Here is a 26,066-nt window from a genome sequence, read left to right as displayed (position 1 = left end):
TCAGATCTCCTAGAGCTGGAGTTCCAGGTAGTTGTGAGCTGCTGCAGGATGCAAACACTGGGGGAAAAAAAACACCAGGTCATCTGAAAGAGTAGCAGGTGCTCTTAACTGCTGATCCATCTCTCTAGTCCCTCAAATGTACTTTTAAAACAAAAGTAACTTCCTATGTTAATCAACTAATTTGAAACCTGTGAACACTTTTATCAGTCGCCAGTGGGAGCTCTACCTTTCCACTGTCCTGTGCCACATTTTTAGGGGAACAGATGCAAAGACTGAGCTGCAGAAGTCACAAATTGTGCCAGTCTTTTGCTCTGCTTTTTTATTATTTTTACTTGTTAGGTTTGTTTGGAACTCCCACAACGCATACATTTCTTCTCTAGTTTTGTACAAAAATTGTCATGTTTTCTTACCATCCAGAACAGTCTCAAGTATCTGCTGAATGGGTTGAACGACGGCTTCATGCAATGGGAACCATCCTTTCTCATCAGCTTCATCCAGAGCGTATTTACATTGCACGTACTCCTGGAGCTCAAAAATGTGACCTACAGGAAACGTGTGGACCCATTACACACTGGTCCTGACAAGGTGAACTTCCGGTTCCACCTCGCTGTAGATGGCATGCCCACTCACCTTGTCTTATGGCCTCTACAAGCCTTCTGTTTTGGTCACTTAGTGGTACAAGTCTACGGAGAAAAAAAGAAAAAAAACAAGTCATATTTGTACTAGTGATGTATTTTAAGGATCTGAACTATGAAAGTGAGGTTTTATAAATATCAGCCATCATCAAAATTTGCAAAAAAAATCGTATAGCTGATTTTCTCCACTTTAAATTTCCCAGGAGTCAGGCAGAGAGTGTAATAGTGAAGAGAGCAAAACACCAGATTAAGAGTGGTTGGTAGGTCTCTCTAGACAATAGAAATGGAAGAAATGGCTGGAGCCAGAGGTAAGAGCTCAAGTACAGGCCCGACTTTGTGGCCCTGGGAAAGTCCATCAGTCCTTCTGGGTGGCTTCATCTGGATGGGGTTAAATAGGAAGATCGCTGAGACTTCTCAAACTTTAAATACTATGTGCTCAATAAAAGTTACTTGGCTCTTAGTAATTGCTCAGAGACACTTGGGAGTTTATGACACACGCGCATGTTAGAAGTATTTAATCAATTGATTAGTAGTTAGAACATTTACTGAATGTACGCCCAGTCAGTGGCCCAGCAGGTCATGAGTTAGGCTCACAAGGCATCTGACACATGTACTTTTTAAATGGAAACAGGATCCTCATAACAAAGGTGTTAGCTTTATTTAAACAGAAACATCTGTACATTAAATAACATTGTAGGGTTCTGAACACCTTTTTGAATTCTGTCGGAGGTTTCAGTACTATGAAAAAGTCAAAGACCAGAAATTTTCTGTAACATGCACACTTTTCAAAGTTAAGAAACCAGAGTATTATTACATGTTCACTTTCAAATGTTCAAGAGCAGAAGATTGCAAAACAAGTTAGCTGGCCAAGTGCTTCTTATATAGACATAAGGATCTGAGTTCAGATCACCAAATGTCTATAATCCCAGCACTGGGAGTGGAGACAGGAGGATGCCTGGGACTTTCCCAGCTAGGCAGTCTAGCTGAACTCATGTTCAGTGAGAGATCCTCTTTTAAACAGAAAGGCAAGATGAAGCCACTCAATATCCACGTCTGACCTCCCTAGAGGTGTGTGCACCTCTCACATGTGCTCATGTGAGAGCATGAATGAATGCATGTGCACATGCACGCACACACACACACACACAAACACACGAGTATACTGTACACACAGCTCAAAGGCAATAATTTCATAGCAGCGAACATACTCACAAACACTACTAGGTTTCAGACTACAAAATTCTAAGCATGAAAATAGAATATAAAAGTAACTAAGGTCTACTTTTTTCATTATGTATCATGTATGACAGGTATTCATTTTAGCGGTTTAAGATTCTGGTGTTACTATGCTTGTAACATCAATTCCATATCTGTTTTAATGTGTTTGTTCACAAAGTTTAGCTGGCAAGACGGTGGAATGTGTTGCATGCAAACCTGTTTATATACAAATTCGTTCAGATTCTACGCATTGTCCTAAAAGTGCCACAATAATTTAGAATAGAGGCAATCTCTAACAAATCCAAGTTAGGAATTTCCCACTTGAAAAATTTCCACTTTCTACATGGAAAATTTGCATATTTGTAGACCAGATTATTAAAATATGTGCAAAGTTGACGTTTTAAGGCTGTTATACTTCATACCAGAAAAAGCATACATGTGCCGTGGGGGGAAGCAAGCTTTTTATAGAGGAGGAGTGTGTCTCACAGCAAAATGACTGCCATGAAGAAATCAGTTGCAAGCAATTGGTTGGAATGCTACCTTTCCGGATGGAATACAGCCTGGCTTGCTTCAATGGATTCCTCAATGCAGAGTTGAACGTCATAACTTGCAAGATGCTCTTCATTAAGGTCATCATTAATATCCATATCTGCAAATAATTTTGAAAGAGGTGATTTCTTATACTCAACAAGGAATCCAGAACAATTGGTGTAATTAACATAACAAATGCAAAGTGAAAAACAGAATACATTTGCCTCTCTTTGGTAAATACATACACATAAGTAAGATCTTAATCCATGTACATGTAAACTTCATTTTATTAACTTCAGATGTTCTGCTGAAACTTTTAATCACCTGCCCTTTGAATGTCTGTGCCTTTAAACTTTGAATTTCCAGCACCATCTACAGACAGGCTTGTTGTCTTTTAATCAAACTTCTAATGGATACTAACTCGGGCCCATCATTTTATACAGCACGTTAGAAACGTGGAACTGAACTGGAAGAGAAGTGCTCAGTCCACAGTGGTCCTTTCATATTCCCCAGAGCCCTCAGACATTGGGTGCTGCTCTCAGATCATTTGCACATTTGAGATGAGGATCATCTTAACCTTAACTGTTGACCCAGGGCTAGCGCTTCTGAAGACGCCCCATTTATTCCTCTGATCATTTCTGTTCATTTATCACAAGCCACTGCTTTTGACTAGTCTGTCTCTCCTGAGGATAATATACAAAAAATAAAAAAAACAGAAGGCTTACTGGTTTATTCTTACATTAGAAGAGTAAATATCTATCTTTAATGTTAAGTCAGCTCCTTTGGTTATAGGGAGAAAGTTTAGTAAATATAGAAGCCGAAAATAGCCCTAGAGTGGTGTGACTAAGCAATATGAAATTATCGTTCGTTAGCAGTATTTCTAAGCAATGCATTCCTTCTGACTGTTGACACAGTACTGTGCCTTTTAAAGGGAAAAAACAGAAACAAAGGCTGCCAGCAATTTCCAGACACAGTTGACAGACACTGTGTGTCTTCTCAGTTTTCAAGGTCAGATAACCTTGAAAGACAGCTTTAGCCGTGCTGATAGTCAAGGTCCCCAGGCTCTGGACAGGCTGCACAGAAAATCTAACTTTGTGAGGATTTCGTGCTTCATTTTTCTGGACAGAGTCTGGTCTGGTGGTCCACCCTCTGCAGTCCCAGCACTCAGGAGGCAGAGACAGGAGAATCACAAGTTTCTGTCCATTCTAAGCTGCAGTAATGAGATCTTGTCTCAAAACGTCAAATAAAACAACAACAACAAGAAGAACACATTGTTCTGTGTAAGTAGCAGGTAGCCTTGCAACTGTTTTAGAACAGAGAGATAAACAGTGATAGCGTGAGACTGAATGGAGGACTGTCCCATGCTCCACTGAGCATGCTCCCTAACACGGGCATCACCGTCTCCTAGTCCGTCAATGTGCATATCTGAGATCTTCTGGCCAAATAGATTCAGAAGGTATTTATTTATTTATTTATTTATTTATTATAAATTGGTTCATTGTCTCTTGTCCGCAGACTGTAACTACACGAGATCAGAGAACTAGGGTGCAACCTCAGCGTATAAAGAGCACCTCCGCATGGTCCGAGGTCTTGACATGTGCCTTGCAGGAATAAATGACGGAGCTCAAAAATGAACGCGGAGTCACCAAGTTCTTCCTTGTTCTGACAACGGATCGTTTCTCTCAGGAATGCAGTTTTCCTTCCAGCTGAACAGACTGACTGCTGACTCCGTATCTGGCTTCATTTTGCTCCAGTTTGTGTGTCTACATCTGTGTCTTTCTTCACAAAGCTGTCCCAGCTGCTGTTCGTCCTGGTCCCCACTGCCTCCAGCCTGGCACAGGAGGCTTCCTCCTCCAGCAGCCCTTGCTGGGATTCTCTGCTCCCCCTCGCCCTCCTTCTGTGAATGTTTTTTCTTATGTAACGTTTCCCTGCCATTTGGATTTACATGCATTCCATTTCTGCTCTGCAAATTCTTCACATATTCGTGATTTTTGTTCTCGCTGGACTATTGCTTTCCGGAGAGAGGGGACAAAGTCATTTCTTTCTTGCGGTGCTGGGGACCCAGGGTGGTCCCAGCACTGAACGACACCCTGGGCCATGCTCTCTCTTTTATAGAGTGTTCTTCGATATTCCCACCCCTGATTTATATGCTCTCCTAAGTGGTTAATGACTTCTTAGTGGGGACAGGAAAGGTTCTTGACTCATTTCTACCGAGTGCATACTGAGCTCTTCAGATAAGACAAGTAGATGACGTGGTTAAGCCTTAAGCACTGCTGCCTTTCTTGCTGATGCAACTGCTCAGAGATGGGGCTTGCATGGTTACAGGAGTAAGACCGGGTGGAGAGCCTCTCACCTCTTCAAATACACAGTTTTAGTCTAACCCTGATGGAAATGTGGGCAACCAGTACATGAAACACTGCATGCTCCTTAGAGGCTGGAGTTGGTCTGTGAAATGGCTTCCCAGCATTTTCCAATTGTCTTTTTAACTCTATCATCATAAAGAATGTTATCAGCCAGGCCCAGCACTCTGGAGGCATAGGCAGGAGGATCTTTGTGATTTTGGAGGCTAACCTGGTCTACAGAGCCAGTTCTAGGCCAGCCAGGGCTGTACAGAGAAAACTTATCTTGAAAAACAAAACAAACAAACAAGCCAAAAGGAGGGTGGGGAAATGTTATCAGTGTTCTTAGCTGTTTTATAGCTCTTGTAAAAACCTGGTAGAATTATGGGGAAACCATGACAGAACAGCTCCGACCTCCAGACTGTCTCCCACAGAACCGGCACTTCAGATGAGGGTTAGCTCTGTATAGTGCAGTCAGGTGTCAGAATGATCATAAAGGGTGTTATTGGGACAGCCTGGAGGTATTAAGACACAGTGAGAAAACCAGGTTGAGAATGAGAGTGATTGAACTGTATTGAAAATTTGAAATGGCGAGGATGACAGATCAATTAGAAATTATTAAAGAAAGTGCTGCTTGAGCGTTTGAAGAAAGGTCAGAGAGCATTTTGTCATCAGCCTCTCACTTCTCTGTCTAGTGCAGAGAAACTATTTGGCCCTCTCTTCGGAACAATGTGTCTTAGAGCACTTAATATCGTTCCGGAGGAACCAGTAGTGAGAACATCTGCTTTTCACTAGTAGCTGGCTTAGAAAACTGTGGAAGGAACTCTTCCTCTTGTGTGAATGTGTGTTTGAGTGTGGTGTGTGTGTGTGTGTGTGTGTGTGTGTGTATATATATGAGTGAGTGTGTGTGTAAGTGTATGTGTGTGTATGTGGTGTGTGTATATATGTGTGTGTGTGAGTGTGTGTGTAAGTGTATGTGTGTGAGTGTGTGTGTATATGTGTGTGAGTGTGTGTGTAAGTGTATATATTTATGAGTGTGTGTGTGTGTATGTGTGTGTGTGAGTGTGTGTGTGTGTGTGTGTGTGTAGACCAGCAATCAAAGTTTTGTATCCTCCTCTATGGTTCTCAGATTGTTTTTGTAAGAGACCTCTCACTGAACCTGGAGCTCACATTTTCTGTTTTCTTTTTTTTTTAAATTGTTTTTCTTGAGCTATATATTTTTCTCCCTTTTCCTCACTTTCTCCCCATGCCCTTTCTACCCACTTCCAGGATCCCCATGCTTCCAATTTACTCAGGAGATCTTGTCTTTTTCTACTTCCCATGTAGATTAGATCCATGTACGTCTCTCTTAGGGTCCTCTTTGCTGTCTAGGTTCTCTGGAACTGTGATTTGTAGCTTACATTTGCTCAGCAGGCACTTAGCCTACTAATCCATTTCCCAGTCCCAATATTAAGGAAATTTTATGAAAATTGATTTTGTTTATAGCACTGGTTAACCTTACTGAGGGTAGAAATGTATTTAGAGGCAAATTACGGATTCTCTCTCTGAAGGGACATGCCAACTTTGAAGAGGTTAACCCACGAACACTCTGAAGCTCTTTTATGTTTTAGATCATTAAAAAAAAACAAAACAAAACCAGCTAAATTTCAGGATTCTAAGCGATGAGTCCCAAATGTTTAGTCAAGATTTAAGTGGTTCTTCGTTTGTTTTACAGATGGGCTGAGTTAAATCCCGCTTAAATGTGAAGGAAAGGACAGTTTGGCGACTGTGAAAATTGCAGAATATGTTTGGAAAGGATAGGGTGGTGAGAGTACCGTAGGCCATAAACCATCGAGGTCTGGCTTTGTCTCAAGAGCTGTGTGTGGGGCTGGAGAGGTGGCTTGCAGTTAAGAGCACTGGCTGCATTTCCAGAGGAGCAGTGTTCAATTCCCAGCAACCACATGGGCAGCATACAACTGTCTCTCACTCTAGTTCCAGGGGATCCGACACCCTCACACAGATGGGTGTCATACATGTGGGCAAACATCAATACACATAAAATATGTTGTAAGCAGTTACGGATCGTTGCAGAGAAGTGGAAGTTGAGCCTTAATCATGTAAACTCACACAGCTGGTCAGGGAGCCTGAGCAGAGCAAAGAGAACATACTCTTCAAGGCCTCCGAAGCCACAGTCTGTTGTCTTTGTCAGAAAACATTTTGATGTTTGACAGTCGGTGTTTGGTGACAATAACTTCCAAAAATAAATACTAGCTCTCAAAGGCACATAAATCTTTGTGCTTTGGCTCTATGCAGGGAGGTTTTGTGTTGCACAGGGTGATCTGAGGTTTCCTATGCTTGTCTTCATTCCGTACCTTTTGTTTTGGAGTCTAAACATCACTGTCTGAAAAAAAAAAAATAAAGGGATCAGCCTGCCAGTTGGTGCCTGACTGAAGCGGGGAGGAGATTGGAATGGCGTCACAAGGCACAATGCAGTAGAGGGCACCAGGGTGTGGTGCCTCCCATCCTGCATCTTCTACACAGATGCCTTACTGACACGGTGGTTGCAACACCGCTCAGAGCATTCCTTGGATTCTACTAGATCTTGTGTCATGAAATCATTGCTCTCCCTTTTTCTATAAAAATGATAAAAACAATCGCATTTTTCATGAATTATTTCGTAGGCTCACTCCTGATTACATCCGAGTCTCTTGCCCCACCTGTCATGACTCTGTCTCATGCACAACAAAACAAAAACCTTCTCTGTCAGTCAATAACCAAGGGTGATGTGGGAATTAGCTGAGTGGACAGTTGCTTCCATGGTGCAAGGACTCTGTGTCCATAAATATACTGCCCTCAGCAACTGCCAATATCATTCTGCCACATTATTGAGAGATTTTGTCCTTTAGGGCACACTGTCCTCTCTTCCTGTATCCTTTTTGAAATGCCAGTAGCAGTTGGGCATTGTGGCACAGTCCTCTAATCCTAGGTAGCATATGAGTGACCGAGAGGTAGGAGAGCCTGAAGTCAGCCTGAACTCACTACACAGCAAAAATCATTCCAAAACAAACACATACAAAGCAAAGAGCAAAACTCTGTGGCACCAGGCTGGTCCCCACTGTAGAGCCAGGATTTCTAGAAAGAGTTTTAGGAATGGCAAATGTGTGGAAGGATGGCAGAGGGTCCCAGGCTGAAGTACAATGAAAAGTGAAAATAGCCTAATACAAGGACAGCCCTGAAAAATTGGGGTTTCTTCCTTCTTTATGCAAGCATATTCCGTACTCAGACCTTGGGTTTCCAAAAGAAGTGTGAGTGTCTGTTGCATGCAAAACTGAGCCTACCTCACAGAGGGATTTCTCTCTACCTTGGAAGTGTTGTGATTCCTGATCGGTGAGCTGTTCTCCTGGCATCCCAGAGAGAAATTTGTGCATTTACCTTACCAGAGGAAAGGCAAGAGTTTAGTAGGAATATTTCCAAGTTTTGGATTTGTTAAGAAAACAGTTATATTAAATGATGTTTATTTTTTATTTATCTGCATTATGCCATTTGTATTTATAATTTTTAAAACATAGCCAGTTTTGTAAATAAAATACTTTTTATGACTTTGTTTCTTCTTGCTGGTCATACACACTTATTTTCTCAGTGAAAGGATCAGTCTTGGCTCAGGATCCCCAAGACCAAGTTCTCAGCACAGAGGAGATTTATTTGCCCCAGAGGGACAGAGGGTTGGGATAAGGCACAAAGGCAGAAGATCGCTGAGGAGAAGGGGAAGGGAACAAAGAGAGAGGGCAGAGATATTTGTTCCAGAGGAGCAAAAGACAGCCTCTGGATAAAGCAGGGACAGATGCGGCCCATAGGCAAATGGCAGTCTATCATGACAAAGGGGAAACTTGTGTTTGGCTGAGGTGTTTAATTTTTATTAAGCAAGTTAATTATGTTGGAATTCAATACTTTGATAGCTGGATCTCAATAGTCAGCCTCAGGAGGAAGAAGTGACCAAATAGGGGAATAGACCTTGGTGACTAGCTTCAGGAATAGGATCTAATGGTTTTTAGCCAGGCAGAGGGAACTGGGGAGAAGGGAAGGTCTGGCAGGGACTTGTTTGCCAAGCAAGTTTCAAACTGCCCTTCACCCCGTGTACTTTAGTACTAAGTAGCAAATCAGATACATAGTTCTAATTGTTGATTTGAGCAACAGAGTTCACTAACCCAGAAGAGTTTCCAGGAGACATATGCTGTCAGAACTGGGCTCTACCTCACAGTCACGTGACTCTTATTTATAACTAACAGTCCAATAATTCTTTCTTATAACATTTGCTTTTCCTATGAAAGAAAGACTAAAAATGATGGAAAGAATTAGATGCATTCAAATCGTGTCTTTCTTAACAACACAAGGCACCTTCTGGAGCATTTGATACACACACACACACACACACACACACACACACACACAGACACGCACAGACAGAGAGAGAGAGAGAGAGAGAGAGAGAGAGGCACAAGCACACACATGCACAGACCTTAGCTTAGAAAACAAATATCATTTTAATGTTGCCTCAAAGATACATAACTTGATATTTTGGAAAAAAGATAAAAAGGCAGATGTGGCAATGAATCTCAGGGTGACAGCTGATACGTGGTGAGAATTTAGTAAGAATTGGCTGGATGAATGGAAGTTAAGCTGATATACACTGTTCTTAAGATGAGCTTGGAAGTAGATTTATCTTCTTTTTCTTTACATTATACATACTTTTTTTTGCCAAATTCACTTCTAATTTTCATGTAAATTCTCTATCAATAGGACCTGTTACACCAGATGCGTTCATCTTCAGCTTCATATTGCAAACGTTGACATTTCTCTCTCTACTATTAATTTCTAAGTCAAAGTTATTTACGACAGAAAGGTAATAGAAAGCATGCTGGCACTGGAAATGACTCAGAGTGTAGGAAGGAGCTCTACATTCCTACACACAGGGACTTCCGAAGGAAAGCAAGGACACCAGAGAGGGAAGAACCCTGTGCTAAGGACAACTGATAGATCCACGAGCTCCCGTTACAAGTGAAAGTGTTCACAGTTAAAAAAAAAAAATCTTTTCTTCTGTATAACTCTCCATTTAGACATCTATCTTATAAAAATGGTTGGGATGGGTTTCAATAGCCTGCTGGCAGCAAGGTAGGCCTTTTGTCTGCAAGGTTCCTGGCCAGCAAAGGGACCTGATCCTGTACCAGAAGATCCATCAGAGGGGTGAGTGTGTTCCTGACCAGAGGCAGAAGCCCGGAAATGGAGCACAGACATTCCTCAACCCCCTAAACTTCCTGGTCATTCTGCAGGGGCTTCTCTCCCCTGCTACTGACTCTCTCTTCCTATCCCATGCCAGCTTGCACCCAGGCACCACCTCTCTTCTTCCTCCCTTCTTCAGGGCCATAAGATCCCCCAGCTCAGCCTGTTTGGGTGCTAGGATGGGGTGGTGAGTGCAACCGGGCAGGTGTTCCTTTGTTTCAATAGCTTGCCAGCAGCAAGGTAGGCCTTTTGTCTGCGAGGTCCCTGGCCAACAAGGGGACCTGATCCTGTACCAGAAGATCCATCGGAGAGCATTTGAAGGAAGAGATGGGCAGGCGCCAATGCAAGAATTTCTCCAACAATCTGAAAAAGAACATGAAAACACCAGAACCCAGCGGACTTACAACAGGAGGACTTGAACACCCTAATCCAGAAGAAGTAGAAAAAATTGACATTACAAAAGTGATGTCCCTTAAACAGGAGGTGAAAAACTCTCTTAAAGAAATGGATGAGAAGAAAAAAAAAAGTTTGAAGAAATGAGTATATCCGTAAAAGATAACCTAGGAAACCAAGAAAAAACAATCAAACAGATAATGGAAAAGCAGTTCAAAACTTGAAAACTGAAATGGAGGCAATGAAGAAAACACAAACTGAGGACTGGCTGGATATGGAAAATCGAGGTAAATGAACAGAGACAAGAGAGACAAGCATAACCAACAGAATGCAAGAGATAGAAGAAAGAATCTCGGATGCTGAAGACACCATAGCGAAAATAAATGTACTGATCAAAGAAAACAGCAAAGCCAACACATTCTAATCACAAAACATTCAGAAAATCTGGACACAATAAAAAGACCAAATCTAAGAATAATAGGGGTAGAAGAAGGAGAAAAATTACAGCTCAAAGGCCCAGAAAATATATTCAATAAAATTATAGAAGAAAACTTTCCCAACCTAAAGAAAGAAATTATAATGAAGGTTCAAAAAGCATACAGAACACCAAATAGACTGGATCAAAAAAAAATCCCCTCGCCATATAATAATCAAAACACAAAACATACAGAATAAAAAAAAGAATATTAAAAGCTGCAAAAGAAAAAGGTCAAGTAATTTATAAAGGTAAACCTATTAGACTTACACCTGACTTCTCTATGGAAACCATGAAAGCCAGAAGGTCCTGAATAGATGTACTGTAGAAACTAAGAGACCACGGATGCAAGACCAGACTACTATATCCAGCCAAGCTTTCGTTCACTATCAATGGAGAAAACAAAATATTCCAGGATGAAAACAAATTTAAACAATACATAGCCACAAATCCAGCCTTATAGAAAGTAATAGAAGGAAAATCACAACCCAAGGAATCCAACAATGTCCACAATAACACAGATATCTTGCGATCCTTCACCAGCACAACTAAAAGAAGGGAAACACACAAACTCTACTACCTAAATAAATAAATAAACAAATAAATAAATAACTGGAGTTAACAACCACTGGTCATTAATATCACTTATTATCAATGGACTCAATTCACCTATAAAAAGGCAAAGCCTAAGAGAATGGATTCAAAAACAGGATCCAACATTCTGCTGTTTACAAGAAACACACCTCACCCACAAAGACAGACATCTACTCAGAGTAAAGAGTTGGGAAAAGGTTTTTCAAGCAAATGGACCTAAGAAACAAGTGGGTGTGGCCATACTAATTTCTAACAAAATTGCCTTCAAACTAAAATCAATCAGAAGAGATGGAGATGGACATTTTATACTCATAACAGGATCAGTTCATCAGGATGAAGTCTCAATCCTGAATATCTATGCCCCTAATATAAAAGCACCCACTTTTGTAAAAGAAACATTAATAGAACTCAAGGCAGACATCAAACCACACACACTTAGTAGGAGACTTCAACACTCCTCTCTCACCAAAGGACAGGTCAATCAGACAGAAACCTAACGGAGAAATAAGAGGATTAATGGAGGTAATGAATCAAATGAACTTAACAGACATCTATAGAACATTCCACCCAAATAGGAAAGACTATACCTTCTTCTCAGCATCTCATGGAACCCTCTCAAAATTGACCACATACTCAGTAACAAAGCAAACTTCCACAGATACAAAAAATATTAATAACCATCTGTGTCTTATTGGCTCACCATGGAAAAAAGTTAGAATTTAACAATAATTCTACCCCCAGAAAGCCTACAAACTCATGGAAGCTGAACAGTCAACTACTGAACCACCCCTGGGTCAGAGAAGAAATAAAGAAATTAAAGTCTTCCTTGAATTTAATGAAAATAAAGACACAACATACTCAAACCTATGGGACACTATGAAAGCAGTGCTAAGAGGAAAGTTCATAGCTCTAAGTGCCCACATTAAAAAAATGGAGAAAGCTCACATTAGAGACTTAACAGCACAGCTGAAAGCTCTAGAAAAAAAATGAAGCAATCTCACCCAGGAGGAGTAGAAGACTAGAAATAATCAAACTGAGGGCTGAAATCAACAAAATAGAAATACAGAAAACAATCCAAGGAATCAATGGAACAAAGAGTTGCTTCTTTGAGAAAGTCAAAAAGATTAACAAACCTTTATCCAAACTAATCAAAAGGCAGAGAGAAAACATGCAAATTAAGAAGAACAGAAATGAAAAGGGGGACATAACAACAGACACTGAGGAAATTCAGAGAATCATTAGGCCTTACTACAAAGGCCTATATGTCACAAAGTTGGAAAGTGTAAAAGAAATGGACTTCTTTTTAGATAAGTACCATTTACCAAAATTAAATCAAGACCAGGCGAACAATTTAAATAGACCTATAAGTCCCGAGGAAATAAAAGCTGTCATGAAAAACCTCCCAATCAAAAAAAAAAAAAAAAAAAGCCCAGGACCTGATGGTTTTAATGCAGAATTTTATCAGAACTTCCAAGAAGAGCTAATACCTATACTCCTTAATCTGTCTCACATAATAGAATCAGAAGAGTCATTGCCAAACTCTTTTTATGAAGCTACCTTCATAAATCACCCTGATTCCAAAATCACACAAATACCCAACCAAGAAAGAGAATTACAGACCAATCTCACTCATGAACATCATTGCATAAATTCTCAATAAAATTCTGGCAAACAGAATCCAAGAACACATTAAAAAAAAATATCCATTACGATCAAGTAGGCTTCATCCCTGAGATGCCGGGCTGGTTCAACATACGAAAATCTATCAGTGTAACCCATCATATAAATAAACTGAAAGAAAAAAATCATAAGATCATTTCAGTAGATGCTGAAAAAGCATTTGACAAAATTCAACACCCCTTTATGTTTGGAGAGGTTAGGGATACAAGGATCATACCTAAATATAATAAAAGCAATATATAGCAAGTCAACAGCTAATATCAAATTAAATGGAGAGAAACTCAAAGCCATTTCACTAAAATCAGGAACAAGACAAGGCTGTCCACTCTCACCATATCTCTTCAACATAGTTCTTTAAGTTCTAGCAATAGCAATAAGACAGCATAAGGAGATCAAGGGGATTCGAATCGGGAAGGAAGAAGTCAAAGTTTTGTTATTTGCAGATGATATGCAGTCACATTAGTGACTCCCAAACCTCTACCAAAGAACTCCTACAGCTGATAAATAACTTCAGTGAAGAGCCAGGTTACAAGATCAACTCAAAAAAAAAATCAGTAGCCCTGCTATACACAAAGGATGGAGAAGTAGAAAGGGAATTCAGAGAAACTTCCCCTTTTACAATAGCCACAAATAGCATTAAGTATCTTGGGGTAACTCTAACCAAGGAAGTGAAAGATCTATTTGACGAGAACGTTAAGGCATTGAAGAAAGAAATTGAAGAGGACACCAGAAAATGGAAAGACATACCATGCTCTTGGATGGGTAGGATCAACATAGTTAAAATGGCAATTCTACCAAAGGCAATCTATAAATCCAACGCAATCCCCATTAAAATCCCAACAAAATTCTTCAAAGAACTTGAGAGAACAATAATCAACTTTATATGGAAAAACAAAAAACCCAGGAAAGCCAAAACAATCTTATACAATAAAGGAACTTCTGGAGGCATTACCATCCCTGACTTCGAACTCTATTACAGAGCTACAGTAATGAAAACAGCTTGGAACTGGCATAAAAACAGAGAAGTCAACCAATGGAATCAAATAGAAGACCCAGATATTAACCCACAAACCTATGAACACCTGATTTTTGACAAAGGAGCTAAAAGTATACAATGGAAGAAAGAAAGCATCTTCAACAAATGGTGTTGGCAGAACTGGATATCAACCTGTAGAAGAATGAAAATAGATCCATATCTATCACCATGCACAAAACTCAAGTCCAAATGGATTAAAGACCTCAATATCAATCTGAACACACTGAACCTGATAGAAGAGTAAGTGGGAAGTAGTCTACAACATATGGGCACAGGAGACCACTTCCTACGTATAACCCCAGTAGCACAGACAATAAGGGCAACATTGAATAAACGGGACCTCCTAAAACTGAGAAGCTTCTGTAAAGCAAAGGACACTATCATTAAGACAAAAAGGTAACCTACTGATTGGGAGAAGATCTTAATCAACTCCTCAACAGACAAAGGTCTGATCTCCAAAATATATAAAGAACTCGAGAAACTAGACACTAAAACTCTAATTAACCCAATTAAAAAATGGGGTACTGAACTGAACAGAGAATTCACAACAGATGAACTTCGAATGGCCAGAAGACACTTAAGGACATGCTCAACCTCCTTAGCAATCAGGGAAATGCAAATCAAAACAACTTTGTGATACCATCTTACACCTGTCAGAATGGCTAAAATCAAAACACCAATGATAGCCTTTGCTGGGGAGAATGTGGAGTAAGGGGAACACTCAACCATTGTTGGTGGGAATGCAAACTTGTGCAACCACTCTGGAAATCAGTGTGGTGGTATCTCAGGAAATTCGGGATCAACCTATCCCAGGATCCAGCAATACCACTCGTAGGAATATACCCAAGAGATGCCCAATCATACTACAAAAGCATTTGTTCAACTATGTTCATAGCAGCATTATTTGTAATAGCCAGAACCTGGAAACAACCTAGATGCCCCTCAATGGAAGAATTAATAAAGAAAGTGTGGAATATATATGCATTAGGGTATTACTCAGTGGTAAAAAAACAATGACATATTGAATTTTGCATGCAAATGGATGGAAATAGAAAACACTATCCTGAGTGAGGTAACTCAGACCCAAAAAGATGAATATGGTATGTACTTACTCATTAGTGCATTCTAGCCATTAATAAAGAACATTGAGCCTTTAATTCGTGATCCTAGAGAAGCTAAATAGGAAGGTGAATCCAAAGAAAAACATGTAGTTATCCTCCTGGATATTGGAAGTAGACAGGATTGCCAGGCAAAAATTGAGAGCTTGGGGTGGAAGTGGGATGGGGGTAATGGGAGATGGGGAGAGAGAAGTGAGAAGGGGAGGATGGGGAGAACTTGGGGGAATGGCACGGTTGGGATGAAGGAAGAGTAGATATGGGAGCAGAGAAGCATAGATCTTTATTAGGGGAGCCATTTTAGGGTTGGCAAGAGAGTTGACTCTAGAGGGGTTCCCAGGTGTCCAAGGAGATGTCCCCAGCTTATTCCTTGAGCAGCTGAGGAGAGGACATCTGAATTGGCCCTATACTATAGCCACACTGATGAATATCTTGCATATCACCATAGAACCTTCATCCAGCGATGGATGGAGATAGAGACAGAGACCCACATTGTAGCACTGGATTAGCTCCCAAGGTCCAAATGAAGAGCAGAAGGAGGGAGAACACGAACAAGGACTGTCTTTGTGAGAACCTAGTCTGTTTGGATGCTCACCTTCCTAGACCTGGATGGAGTGGGGAGGATCTTGGACTTCCCACAGGGCAGGGAACCCTGACTGCTCTTTAGACTGGAGAGGGAGGGGAAGGGGGAGTGAGGGAAAGGGGAGGAGGTGAAAATTTTTAATAATAATAATAAATAAAAGTTAAAAAGTGGTTGGGGTTGTAGGAAGAGATTTATATATGATAATGTTTATCTGATTTTAAACAGCAAAAACCTTTGATAAAACTCCAACCACCAATGAGTATGAGACATTGATGTCCAATCAATGGAATACAATACAGTTATCAAATTAAAATATGAGAAGATTCCTTAGTGTCATACTCAATAGTGATAATCATTTAACCAAATATAATCAGAGGCTTTTAAGGCAATGAGATTGACTTTTAGTTCCTCAGTTTTACCAAGACAAAGGACAGCAAGCCTTGACTGCAGAAATGCAGTAACCTTAGGGCACTGTACTGCTTTTCCACTGTTGGACAAAGCACTATGATAAGGTAACTCATGAAAAGGCAGGGGTTGATTTGGGGCTTCTTGTTCCAGAGGCACAAGAATCCATAACCATCACGGCATGGAAGTGTAGCAGCACACATTAGGCATGGCAGCAAGAACATCTGAGAATTCGTATCACGAGCCACAAATGGTCATTAGCTTGAAATGGCGCTAGGCTTTTAAATTATGAAAGCCAAGCCCCAGTGAGACACCTCCTCTAGCAAGGTCACACTTCCTACTCCTACCCAGACAGTGCCACAAAGTGTGAACCAAGTATTCAAATGCTTGTGGATATGGGGAGCATTTCATCAAATCACCATAGGTACAGAACTTGAAAATTCAATACGCATATGTATTGCGAAATAGTCACCACAATACAGCTAATTTGAAAATGCCATCTTACACAGCAACTCTTACTTTTGGAATGACCATTGAAAATAACAGTATGGGGTTCCTCAGAAACTTAAAACATAGAGATAAATGATCTAGTCCATTTCTAGAAATTTCCACAGGAACTGAGGTCTGCACTCCTGTGCCCACTGCGGCATTATTCCACTATTCACAACAACCAAAGGTGGAATTGAGCTAAATATCCAGGGGAATGATTTAAAAAATAAAGTGCTGTCTATCTACTGTGGGATGTTATAGTGTCCTGAAAAGAGTAGAATGTTGTCATTTGTGACAAGCAGGATAAAGCTGTTGAGCATTGTATTACATAAAATGAATAAAACACCAGAGGAAAGACATTGCAAGATCTCAAAATGTGGAATCCAAAAATGTCGGACTCACAGAAACAGAACTGGATGATAGTAGCCAGGGGCTTTGAAGTGGGCATTAGGGAGATGTCTTTCAAAGGGCATAAAGTTTCAGTTATGCAAAATGAAGAAATTCGAGGATCTAACACATGGTGATAAGTCTACAGCTAACAATGCGAAATCCTACACTTGAAATGTGTGAGGGCAGAGCAGAGGTGTTTTTTAAATCATCAATAGTAAGAGGAACCAAGATGAACTTTCTGGAGTCAAAGATTTCAAGCCCTCTTGGAAGCTCCCTGCATGTGATTCTGGGGCAGCAGCTGAACCCAAAAGGAATCATCACCGGAATCTCAGGAAAGCAAGTGAAGCCCAGTAGGGCCATTTCTTGGCTTGGGAAGCAACAGGCATCTGACAGATTCATCTACTTACCTGTCTCGCTCAAGCATAGATGTCATTATCTAAAACATTATATCCGTTCACACGAGGAGAAATTTTTATATTTTGATAGTAAGAGGAAGCTCCCAAGGGAGATGATACAATTTTAAATAACATAAAAAGCATCTTTGGTTTACACAGTAGGGAAAGGTGAGTGTATAAATGAGTTATACTCACGGAAACACTTCTTAAAGAATATCATGTGCATGCATGTGTCTGTGTGTGTGTGTGTATGTGTGTGTGCGTGTGTGTGTATGTGTGTGTGCGTGTGTGTGTAGGGGTATGTATTGCGTGGAGACTGGAGTGTTTTCTTTGATAGTCTTCTACTTTATTTGCTGAGACAGAGTATCTTTCTGAAACTGGAGTTGGATGATTTAGCTAGCTTAGCTAGTTAGCTTGTTCTGGGGGATCCTTGTTTGTCCTCTAGAAGGCTGGGAATCTGATCTCTTGTCCTCCTGACTGTGTGGCAAGAACTGTATACATTGGGCCATTTCCAAACCTCTTATTATTCTTATTCATATATGAATACACACATACTTATATCGATATATACACATCTTCTTAAAATTTTTTTCTTAGCCATGGTTCATTTTGCTGGACACAAAAATTCCAGTGTAGTACCCAAGTCTATTCCAGACTCATTCAAGCAATACCACGCTGTTGCATAACTTAATATCATATGCTAAGACTATGCACAAGTCATTAATTTTCTCCTGCTGGAGGCTGAACCTCTGTTCCAGTCCTGGCCTGCCCACACCATCTGTCTGGCAGTCAGTAGACACTGTCTGTCATTATTGGATGGCTTAACTTCTCTGGAATGAGGAAGTAGGAGCCTATCATGCTTGAGCAATTTTGATTCATCCATGAACAGGTCCTCTAGTATCTCTGATATTTTATTCTCTTTGCTTTCCCATGGGACCAGCCATTTGCAGAGCTGAAACTCACCAGGTAGCCCACCAAAGTCCCATTTCCAGCTTGCCCAATGCAAGTCTAGCTAACTTCGGCTTCGGTACAGCAGCAGGGAGCTTCCTTATCTCCAAATGAGTCCTTGATGCCTTGTCTAGGTTGATGGGTTGTAAGGAGCATCTAACCCCTATGCCTACCTTGAAGTCAAAATTCAACAGGTTCAGTTTTCTGTTCTTCAGAACTCTGCTGAGAGACTGTGACTCTCTGAAGCCTTTCAAATACCTCTTTACAAGCTGTCAGGACTCCACCAAGCCTTCTCTTTCCAAGGTTGTACAATTTCTCTCACTGTGACATGACTGAACTTCCCTTGTTTTCCCAAAAGCTTTTCTGTGAACACGCTCATGTGCCCATTACTTTCTAAGAGGTTCTGAACTGCAGGCTTTGAGTGCAACCCAACAGGTGCAGGCAGAACAGCACAGTATCTGGGGCTGGAGCGATAGCTCAGTGGTGAAAAGTACTGCTTGCTCTTTTCAAGGTCCTGAGTTCAATTCCTGGCAATCACATGATGGCTCACAACCATCTGTAATGAGATCTGCTACCCTCTTCTGACCTGCAGGCTGAATGCTGTACACAGAATAAATGAATCTTTTTTTTTTTTTTTTTTTAAAGAAAGAACAGCCTACCATCAAGTAGGCATGCTCACCTCTCTCTCCTTACACTTTGCACATCTACTAACTTAGGCCAGGCCAGATAAGCTTGGAGGCTATCCTGCTACACAACGGGTTTGAACCTCTCCTGCCCCCAATTCTACAGGCTGTATTTTTCACACGTTTGCTGAGCTGTGCTCCTTTCACTCTGTGTTGATTCCTGCTGTCTTTCATCTTGTTAAAGGCTGACCTTTATTCCCACCTGCTGAGACTGAGCACATCTCTGCCCTCTCTCCTTAGCAAGTGTGTCCTCGATGGTCTCGCGCTCTGTTGAGAAGGACAAATGGGGGAGAGAAATTAGCACAGCACAGAGGCCTCCGGGCTGGCACAGGTCTGTTACTTAGCACCCTTAAGAAAAGCTGTTTATCCACTTACAAATCCTGTTAAAGACACTCCTTCCAGTGCTCATGTCTCCTTTTCAGGATTCTCACGTCCAATACCTTGTTGAAAGACAGATGCAGAATACGGACAACATTCTGCCACAGATGGACAAAGACACCAAGGCCTATGGGTTCTCAGCTGTAACCTTCCCAAGGGGAGCTAGGCTATTCTACCCATCATTCAAGAATACACATCCAATGTTGACTGTGTTTGAGGTTCAGGGCCCTCCAGGCCCCACCCACTCATACAATATCAACATCGTTAGAGATTCTTACTTTTAGATGCTCTGCTCTAGGTGCCGGGGGATGGCCGAACTCGTAAAGCACCCACCGCATACAAGTATGAAGACCTGAGTTAGAATCCCCTGCCCCCACATGAAAACAACCAAACACAATCAAATAAAACTCCCCACAGGGTCACCTGTGTCTGTAACCCCACCACTAGGGAAGCAGAGACAGGTGGGCTCCTGCAGCTCATTCTCCAGGTTCAGCTAAAGATCCTGTCTCAAAAGACAAGGTGGAGAGCAGCAGTCGGAGATGCCCAGTGCTGACCTCAGGCCTCCAGATGGACACGGATCTATACACAAACACACATGTGCATGGGCAAATAAAAATAATAATAAACTTGGGCTATCAGAACAGGCTAGCTGGTAATGTTGCTTGCTGCCACATCCAAATGATCAGAGCTCAGTCCTTGATTTCCATGGGATAGAAGGAGAGAACCCACTCCTGAGATTTCCTCCTGAACTGCACAAGTGTGTCACTATGTGCACATACACCTACATGTGTATATACACACACATGTAAATACATGCAATGGAAAGTTGTTAAAAGAAATAAATCAAACCTTTAAAAAGCAATGCTTGGTAGACACCGTCCCCATTCTTTGTCCCCTCGTTCAGTGTTAGGTCTGAGGCAAACATGCAGTAGCTCCTCAAGAAGCATCCATTTAATGGGTTTAATACTCGCCGTATTAATTGTCTACTGAGGCCTCTTGTACTGTGCGCACCTAATGGATTGAGTATTCCATGTTCACAGCACACTTCTGCAGTTTTACAGGTGGAACCAAAGCCGAGTTGGTCAGGTAGCCTGCTCAAGCTCACCTACCAGAGGGAGGGTGGAGATGAAAGTGCAGGTCTCGTCCTCTCTAACAGACCACCCAGGTTTAGTTGGCTCACTACAGTAGAAGGATTCATGAAGCACAGGCCTCGTTTTATAACCTATACACTCATAGGCTTCAGAAAAAGTTTGGCACGAGAATTCTCTTCACAATCCGCAGTTTCACAAGTCACAAACTAATCAGCTCCAGGTTGAAATAAATTAGGCACATCTTCATATGAAATTAGTCGATATTCTCATAAGAACAAAGTATAAAACTCTGTTTATAGTCCTTCCACTGTGAAGCCGTGATAGGTATTTTGTGTCTGTAAAACCATTTTCTACATAGACAATACCCCAGAAATTCTTCAGCTAAGAACCAATAAGCCTTGGCAGCTCCTGCACTGGAAGGTCTGGCCGCCTCGCTGTTCTCTGGTCTCATCTGCGGGGGTACATTTCCACATCTACTGAGTTCTGCCTTTTTTCTCTGACATCTTAAAGGATTTTTTTTAAAAAAAAAATCTGAACACAAACATCTATCTTTTTGCAGTTAATGATAAAAATAAGCCTCCATAGAAATTTATGTTAAATCCTCACAAAAGTCACTTCCACCCCATCGGAGACCATGAGAACAGATAAAGCCCTTTGGGGTTCTACACTATTCACGTGGGTGTCCCTTGATAGTATAGTCCTATTTTATTTTTCTTATGATATGGTTCTGTAATGCATAGTAATTGCTGAGCTGCTGCTCTATGATTCAATGAACCTGTCCCTCTTTTCTGCTATAAATAGATAGGTGAGCCCATAGGTGAACAGTCAGATTTCCAAGGATGAGTTTTCAGCGCACCCTGTGTCCATCTGCTCCGAATATTTCCAATGCTGATACTCTATAAGCACGCTGGCAAGGTACAGATCAAATATTTCATAATCTCACCTTTCGGAATGTTCGTCTTGTTATTCTTATCCAGGGCCTTGCCTTCCTAAACCAGAGGAAGTGCCTTGGAGCTAATGTGTTCCTCAGTGGATCTAAAATTAAGTATCCAGTCGGTGTTTAAATTAAGATCTGACCTTGGGCAGCAGAAACACAAGTGTTCCCTGGCACACAGGAAAGAATTACCCTCGACTGCTGCTGACTCTCATCAAAAGAAACACAAGCCCGTGGAAGAATAAAAAGATTTGCTGTGTGTTCTGGTTGGTTCAAAGTGTTTAAAGATAAGACGAGCTGCCAACTCAGCTGTAGGGAGGCTCCTTGCTGAAGGAAAAAGCCTTCCACCCACACAAGTCAAAGCACACTGTTGTAGGATTTCAGAAGGTGGATTGTGTGACAGCAGATCCCCGTGCTCTGGGCAGATTTCAATGCTCACTATTATTTCCATGCTTTAACTTTTAGATCCAAATTTAAGAATATCGGACAAGATCGTCTTATTACCAATTTTCTGTCCTCAGTGTGATTTGCTCTTGGAAACTGCCCCTGTGATCCAAGATACGGATAGAGCTCTCAGTGTATCCATGCTGACACAAAATGCCCAGGCCGACAAACGAGTATATGGAATAGTAAAACAAACAAACAAATGATAAACAAATCGCTGGAAATGTGAAGCAAGCAAAAAAAAAGAAGTTTTAGTTTGAGGGCCCATTCTTTAAAGGACTACAAAATCAGAAAGAAGGAAATATTGCAACCAATAAATTCTGCCCTCTGCCCTCTTACCATTTCCTGATGTGGAAAAACCTGCCTTGTGGTTTTTTGGTTTTTTTTTGACAGGGCTATCTTTGAGTTACCCAGGTCACTGTCAACATTCACAAAGCCATCTGGCTTCTGTCTGTCCCTCCCCTCCCCCACTGACACAACCCAGCCCCAGGATCTCCAGTCTCCTGGGTTCTGGGGCTGAGTGACGCTCCTCATTCTATCTCAGAGTTCCAAGTTGGATTCAGTGGCTTTGATCTTCCTGCATTTTCTCCTGCAGGATTCTGAGTGCATAAGCATGCTAGACTTGTTTTTTTTTTTCCTTTTCTTTTTACATCTTTGTCTTTAGGGTCAGTTGTAAATATGAATACTATAGCCAATCTGCCATTGTTCTTAAACTCCAGAAAAATACCTGCCTCTTCTTTAGGTGTAATAAACAAGGCTTGCTTTTCTCATCCTTGGGGCAAAACTTTGAAAAACAGTTCACATTTATATAACTGTTAACTGAACGCCAAAAGAGTAATGGTGGGGGATTAAAAAGTCATGGGAATTTTCTAAGTTATTAGCCTGATTTATTATTTACTTGATGGAACTTTTTCATAAAAATTGTTATAAAAGACACAAGAGATGCTCAATACTTCAGTTTTCATGCAACACTGCTTTAACGCTCATGGTAAAAATTCAAACAAACCTTCGGAGTTTAATGGAATTTATGGGAAAATGTGAACTCAACGTTTTCAGATGTGGTTCGGTGCATTGCAGGGATGTGCTTGCTCTTCAATCCCTTTGTGCTGTCGCGTGTGTGGAATAGTTACTGTAGACTCCTTCCAAATCCCATTCATTACAGTGTTCAAAGTGGTTCAGGAAAAGGACAAAAATGAGAGACTTTGTGGTTAAGTGAATGGCACAAGCTACTAAGTAACAACAGACTTACAGATAAATATTGCTTTCCCTCAGGGTCTCTGACAGCTGGAATTTGCTTTAAAGTTCTGCGTCATGTGTAGTGGCCGATGCCTGGGGAGGCAAAGGCAAAGGACCATTTGCTCAAGGCCATCTTGGGCTATAGACTTAGACCCTTTCTCAAAGAACAAAAAAATATTGAAACTCAATATATTCTTCCCCATTACGGAAACAGCAATGCCAATGTCACCCACCGAATTTATAAGGCCTATCCCTCAAGTCAATCATCCAGACACATACGTCATAAAACCCTTTGAGTAAAGAGCGATCTTCTCAGGTATTAATAATCACCTTCACATTTGTCTTGTTTTAAAGGGTCATTTTTTTTTTCCTGTGCAGATTTCAAACAAGGCACCTGTGAAATTGTAGAATAATAAGAGTGGTTTTTGAGACATGCCTTCGCGTTGCTAGCGGAGGGTGAGATTCAGGAGAGGCATGACTAAACAGCGAGGGATTATTTAATAGCACCGTTCCCATGAGGGTGCGCGCAATGAGACCGACACCCAGAGACACCTCCCTTCTCTCTATATTTAGGAACACAAGCATGTCCTGGCTCAAGATGATAATTATAGCAAAGGACATGGAGAATCTGAGGTTAGAATGGCTGAGATGTACTGTTCGAGGCTGCCGTTGGACTCGCCCGGTTCTATTTAGGGACTAAGGGGGTTGGGGTGGTGTTGGGTGGGAATTCCGAAGGAACCCAGGAGCATCCCTGTGTCCATGTTTAAGGCACCTGCTGGCCCTGACAGCCTCGTTTTACCGCAGGTACTCTGTGTCCCTGAAAACAGGTGTAAGGTCTGCAGGCTTGTCATCATGAAATGAAATACATCTCTTGCTTTCATTACACATAATCCACGCACTGTCTCTCAGAGCCATTTATTAAGCTCCCACTAGACCAGTTCATTTTAATAAAGCCCTATAGGAAGCGGACATTAAGCTCTGTCTTCTGAAAAAAAAACAAAAAACAAAAAACAACTAACTTTGGGGAGTCCTACGTTATCCTAGCATTGCGTCGACAGTAAGCAATGCCTGTATATATCCCATTCAGAATAAAGTAGACACGCAAGGAAAGGAAGGCATCAGTTTCCAGCTCGTCCAGCTCGCTGTCGAGTGCTTGAATCATGGCCTTGTTTTTTCAGGCGGAAAACCAAGGAACTGACACCGAGTCAAAGGCTTTAGCACAAACTCCGCCAGGAGTGCTGACGTCACACACCTGCGCGAGAATCCCCACGGCTGCCCTCATTCTAGTCACCGACACGCAGCGTCACACACTCACATGCAGGAGAGTAGTTTTAAGGAAATTTCTCAAAAAAAAATTTTAAAAATCCATTTTTAAATTTTTAAAAATTTTAAAGAACAACCCGTGGTGAACAACGCCTTGGGGAACTGTGCGGAGAGGCTCCAGGCGTATTTTGTTCCCTGGCTTGTTACAAGATGCCATTTCATGGCTCTTGTGACAAATATTTACGTTTAATTTATAAGATATGTTTGTTTTTTTGGCTGTTGCAATACATCTAGAGAACTCGATCTGGTCAGTGTACCCCGAATCTGGATATGTCCTTCTGTCTTGCTTTCTTGCTTCCCATGATATAATCTATAGTATGTGTCAGGCATTGTGTTTAAATTGGTCTGTCCTGAGAAAGTTCTGTTGATATTTAGTGTGTGCTTACTGACCTTTATTTACGTGTTTTTTTTTTTTTTTTTCGGAACTCAAACAACCTTCCTTGGATCACTGCTTTCTTTGTTAAGTTCGTGTATAAAGGACACTGAAGCTGAAGTCAGGCTGTCTACAGCCTTAGACTGTGGTCTGCCCCATTCTTTCCGGTCCTCAGATCCCAGGTACAGCAGACAAGAGCTGCACAGGTCGGTTGAAAAGTCAACCTCCATCATCCTATTTTTGAGCACACGGCCACTGGAATTAAAAACTAACATCTCAAAGAGGTAGGTGCCCACCCGTGTTCACTGTAGCACGATTCAGAGTAGTCAAAATATGCAACCATGTCAAATATCCAGCAGTAGATGGCCAGTAAATATTCTAATAGAAGGTTATCCATCCTTACAAAAGAAAGAATCCTGCCATTTGCAGTAAGATGGATGGGCCTAAGAGGACCTGTGTGAAATAACCCAGATATAAGCAGACAGACAGACAGACAGACAAACAACAGACACTGTATGATATCACTTATTTGTGAAAACAAAGAAACAGAATTCACAGAAACAGAGTACAATGGTGTTTTCTAGGGTTAGGAGGGTGGGCCAAGAAAGTACAAAATTTTAGTTATAAATGAATAAGTTTGAGAGTTCTAATGTATAACATGATACATTATATGCTCATAGCACATACATTTTAAACATGTTAAAATAGCAGATCTTCAATGTTCTCATCAGATACAGTGCTAATTATCCAAGATGACAGCTATATTAATTAGTTTGGTTGTGATTTACCTACATTTATCAAACCACCACATTATATACTTTAAGTTTACACAAATTTCATTTGTTCATGGGACCTTACTAAAACTAAAGGTTTTTCTTTTTAAAAAATTAATTTTAAAAGTATTCATACAATATATTTTGACAATGTTCTTTTTCCTCCTCCAACTGCTCCCAGATCCTCCTCACTTCCCTACCCAGACAACTACATATGCTTCCCCTTCCTTAAAAATCAAAACAAAACAAAGCAAACACACACACACACACACACATACACACACACACACACACTATCACCACCACCATCACAACAGCTACATAATACCGTGGAGTCCATCTTGTATTG

The 26,066-nt window shown here is 41.1% G+C and overlaps 1 protein-coding gene across 1 annotated transcript in view; it reads right to left on the bottom strand.

Moving 5' to 3' along the window:
• The window catches only part of Asb15 (ankyrin repeat and SOCS box containing 15), a 54,139-nt gene that overhangs the window by 15,653 nt on the left and 12,420 nt on the right, over window positions 1–26,066 (bottom strand). Inside the window, exons 2-5 of the mRNA XM_048450989.3 lie at window positions 19,356–19,432; window positions 2,394–2,502; window positions 631–683; window positions 411–542 (exon numbers count right to left, since the gene is read on the bottom strand). Coding sequence (XP_048306946.1) covers window positions 411–542; window positions 631–683; window positions 2,394–2,502; window positions 19,356–19,386 — 325 coding nt within the window. The 5' untranslated portion in view covers window positions 19,387–19,432. The remainder of the gene's footprint in view (window positions 1–410; window positions 543–630; window positions 684–2,393; window positions 2,503–19,355; window positions 19,433–26,066) is intronic.

This window comes from Myodes glareolus, chromosome 25, assembly GCF_982192425.1.
Source record: "Myodes glareolus chromosome 25, mMyoGla1.1, whole genome shotgun sequence".
Taxonomy (NCBI): Eukaryota; Metazoa; Chordata; class Mammalia; order Rodentia; family Cricetidae; genus Myodes; species Myodes glareolus.
The sequence above is the reverse complement of the archived record's forward strand: the minus strand, read 5'-3'. Positions and strand labels throughout refer to the sequence as shown.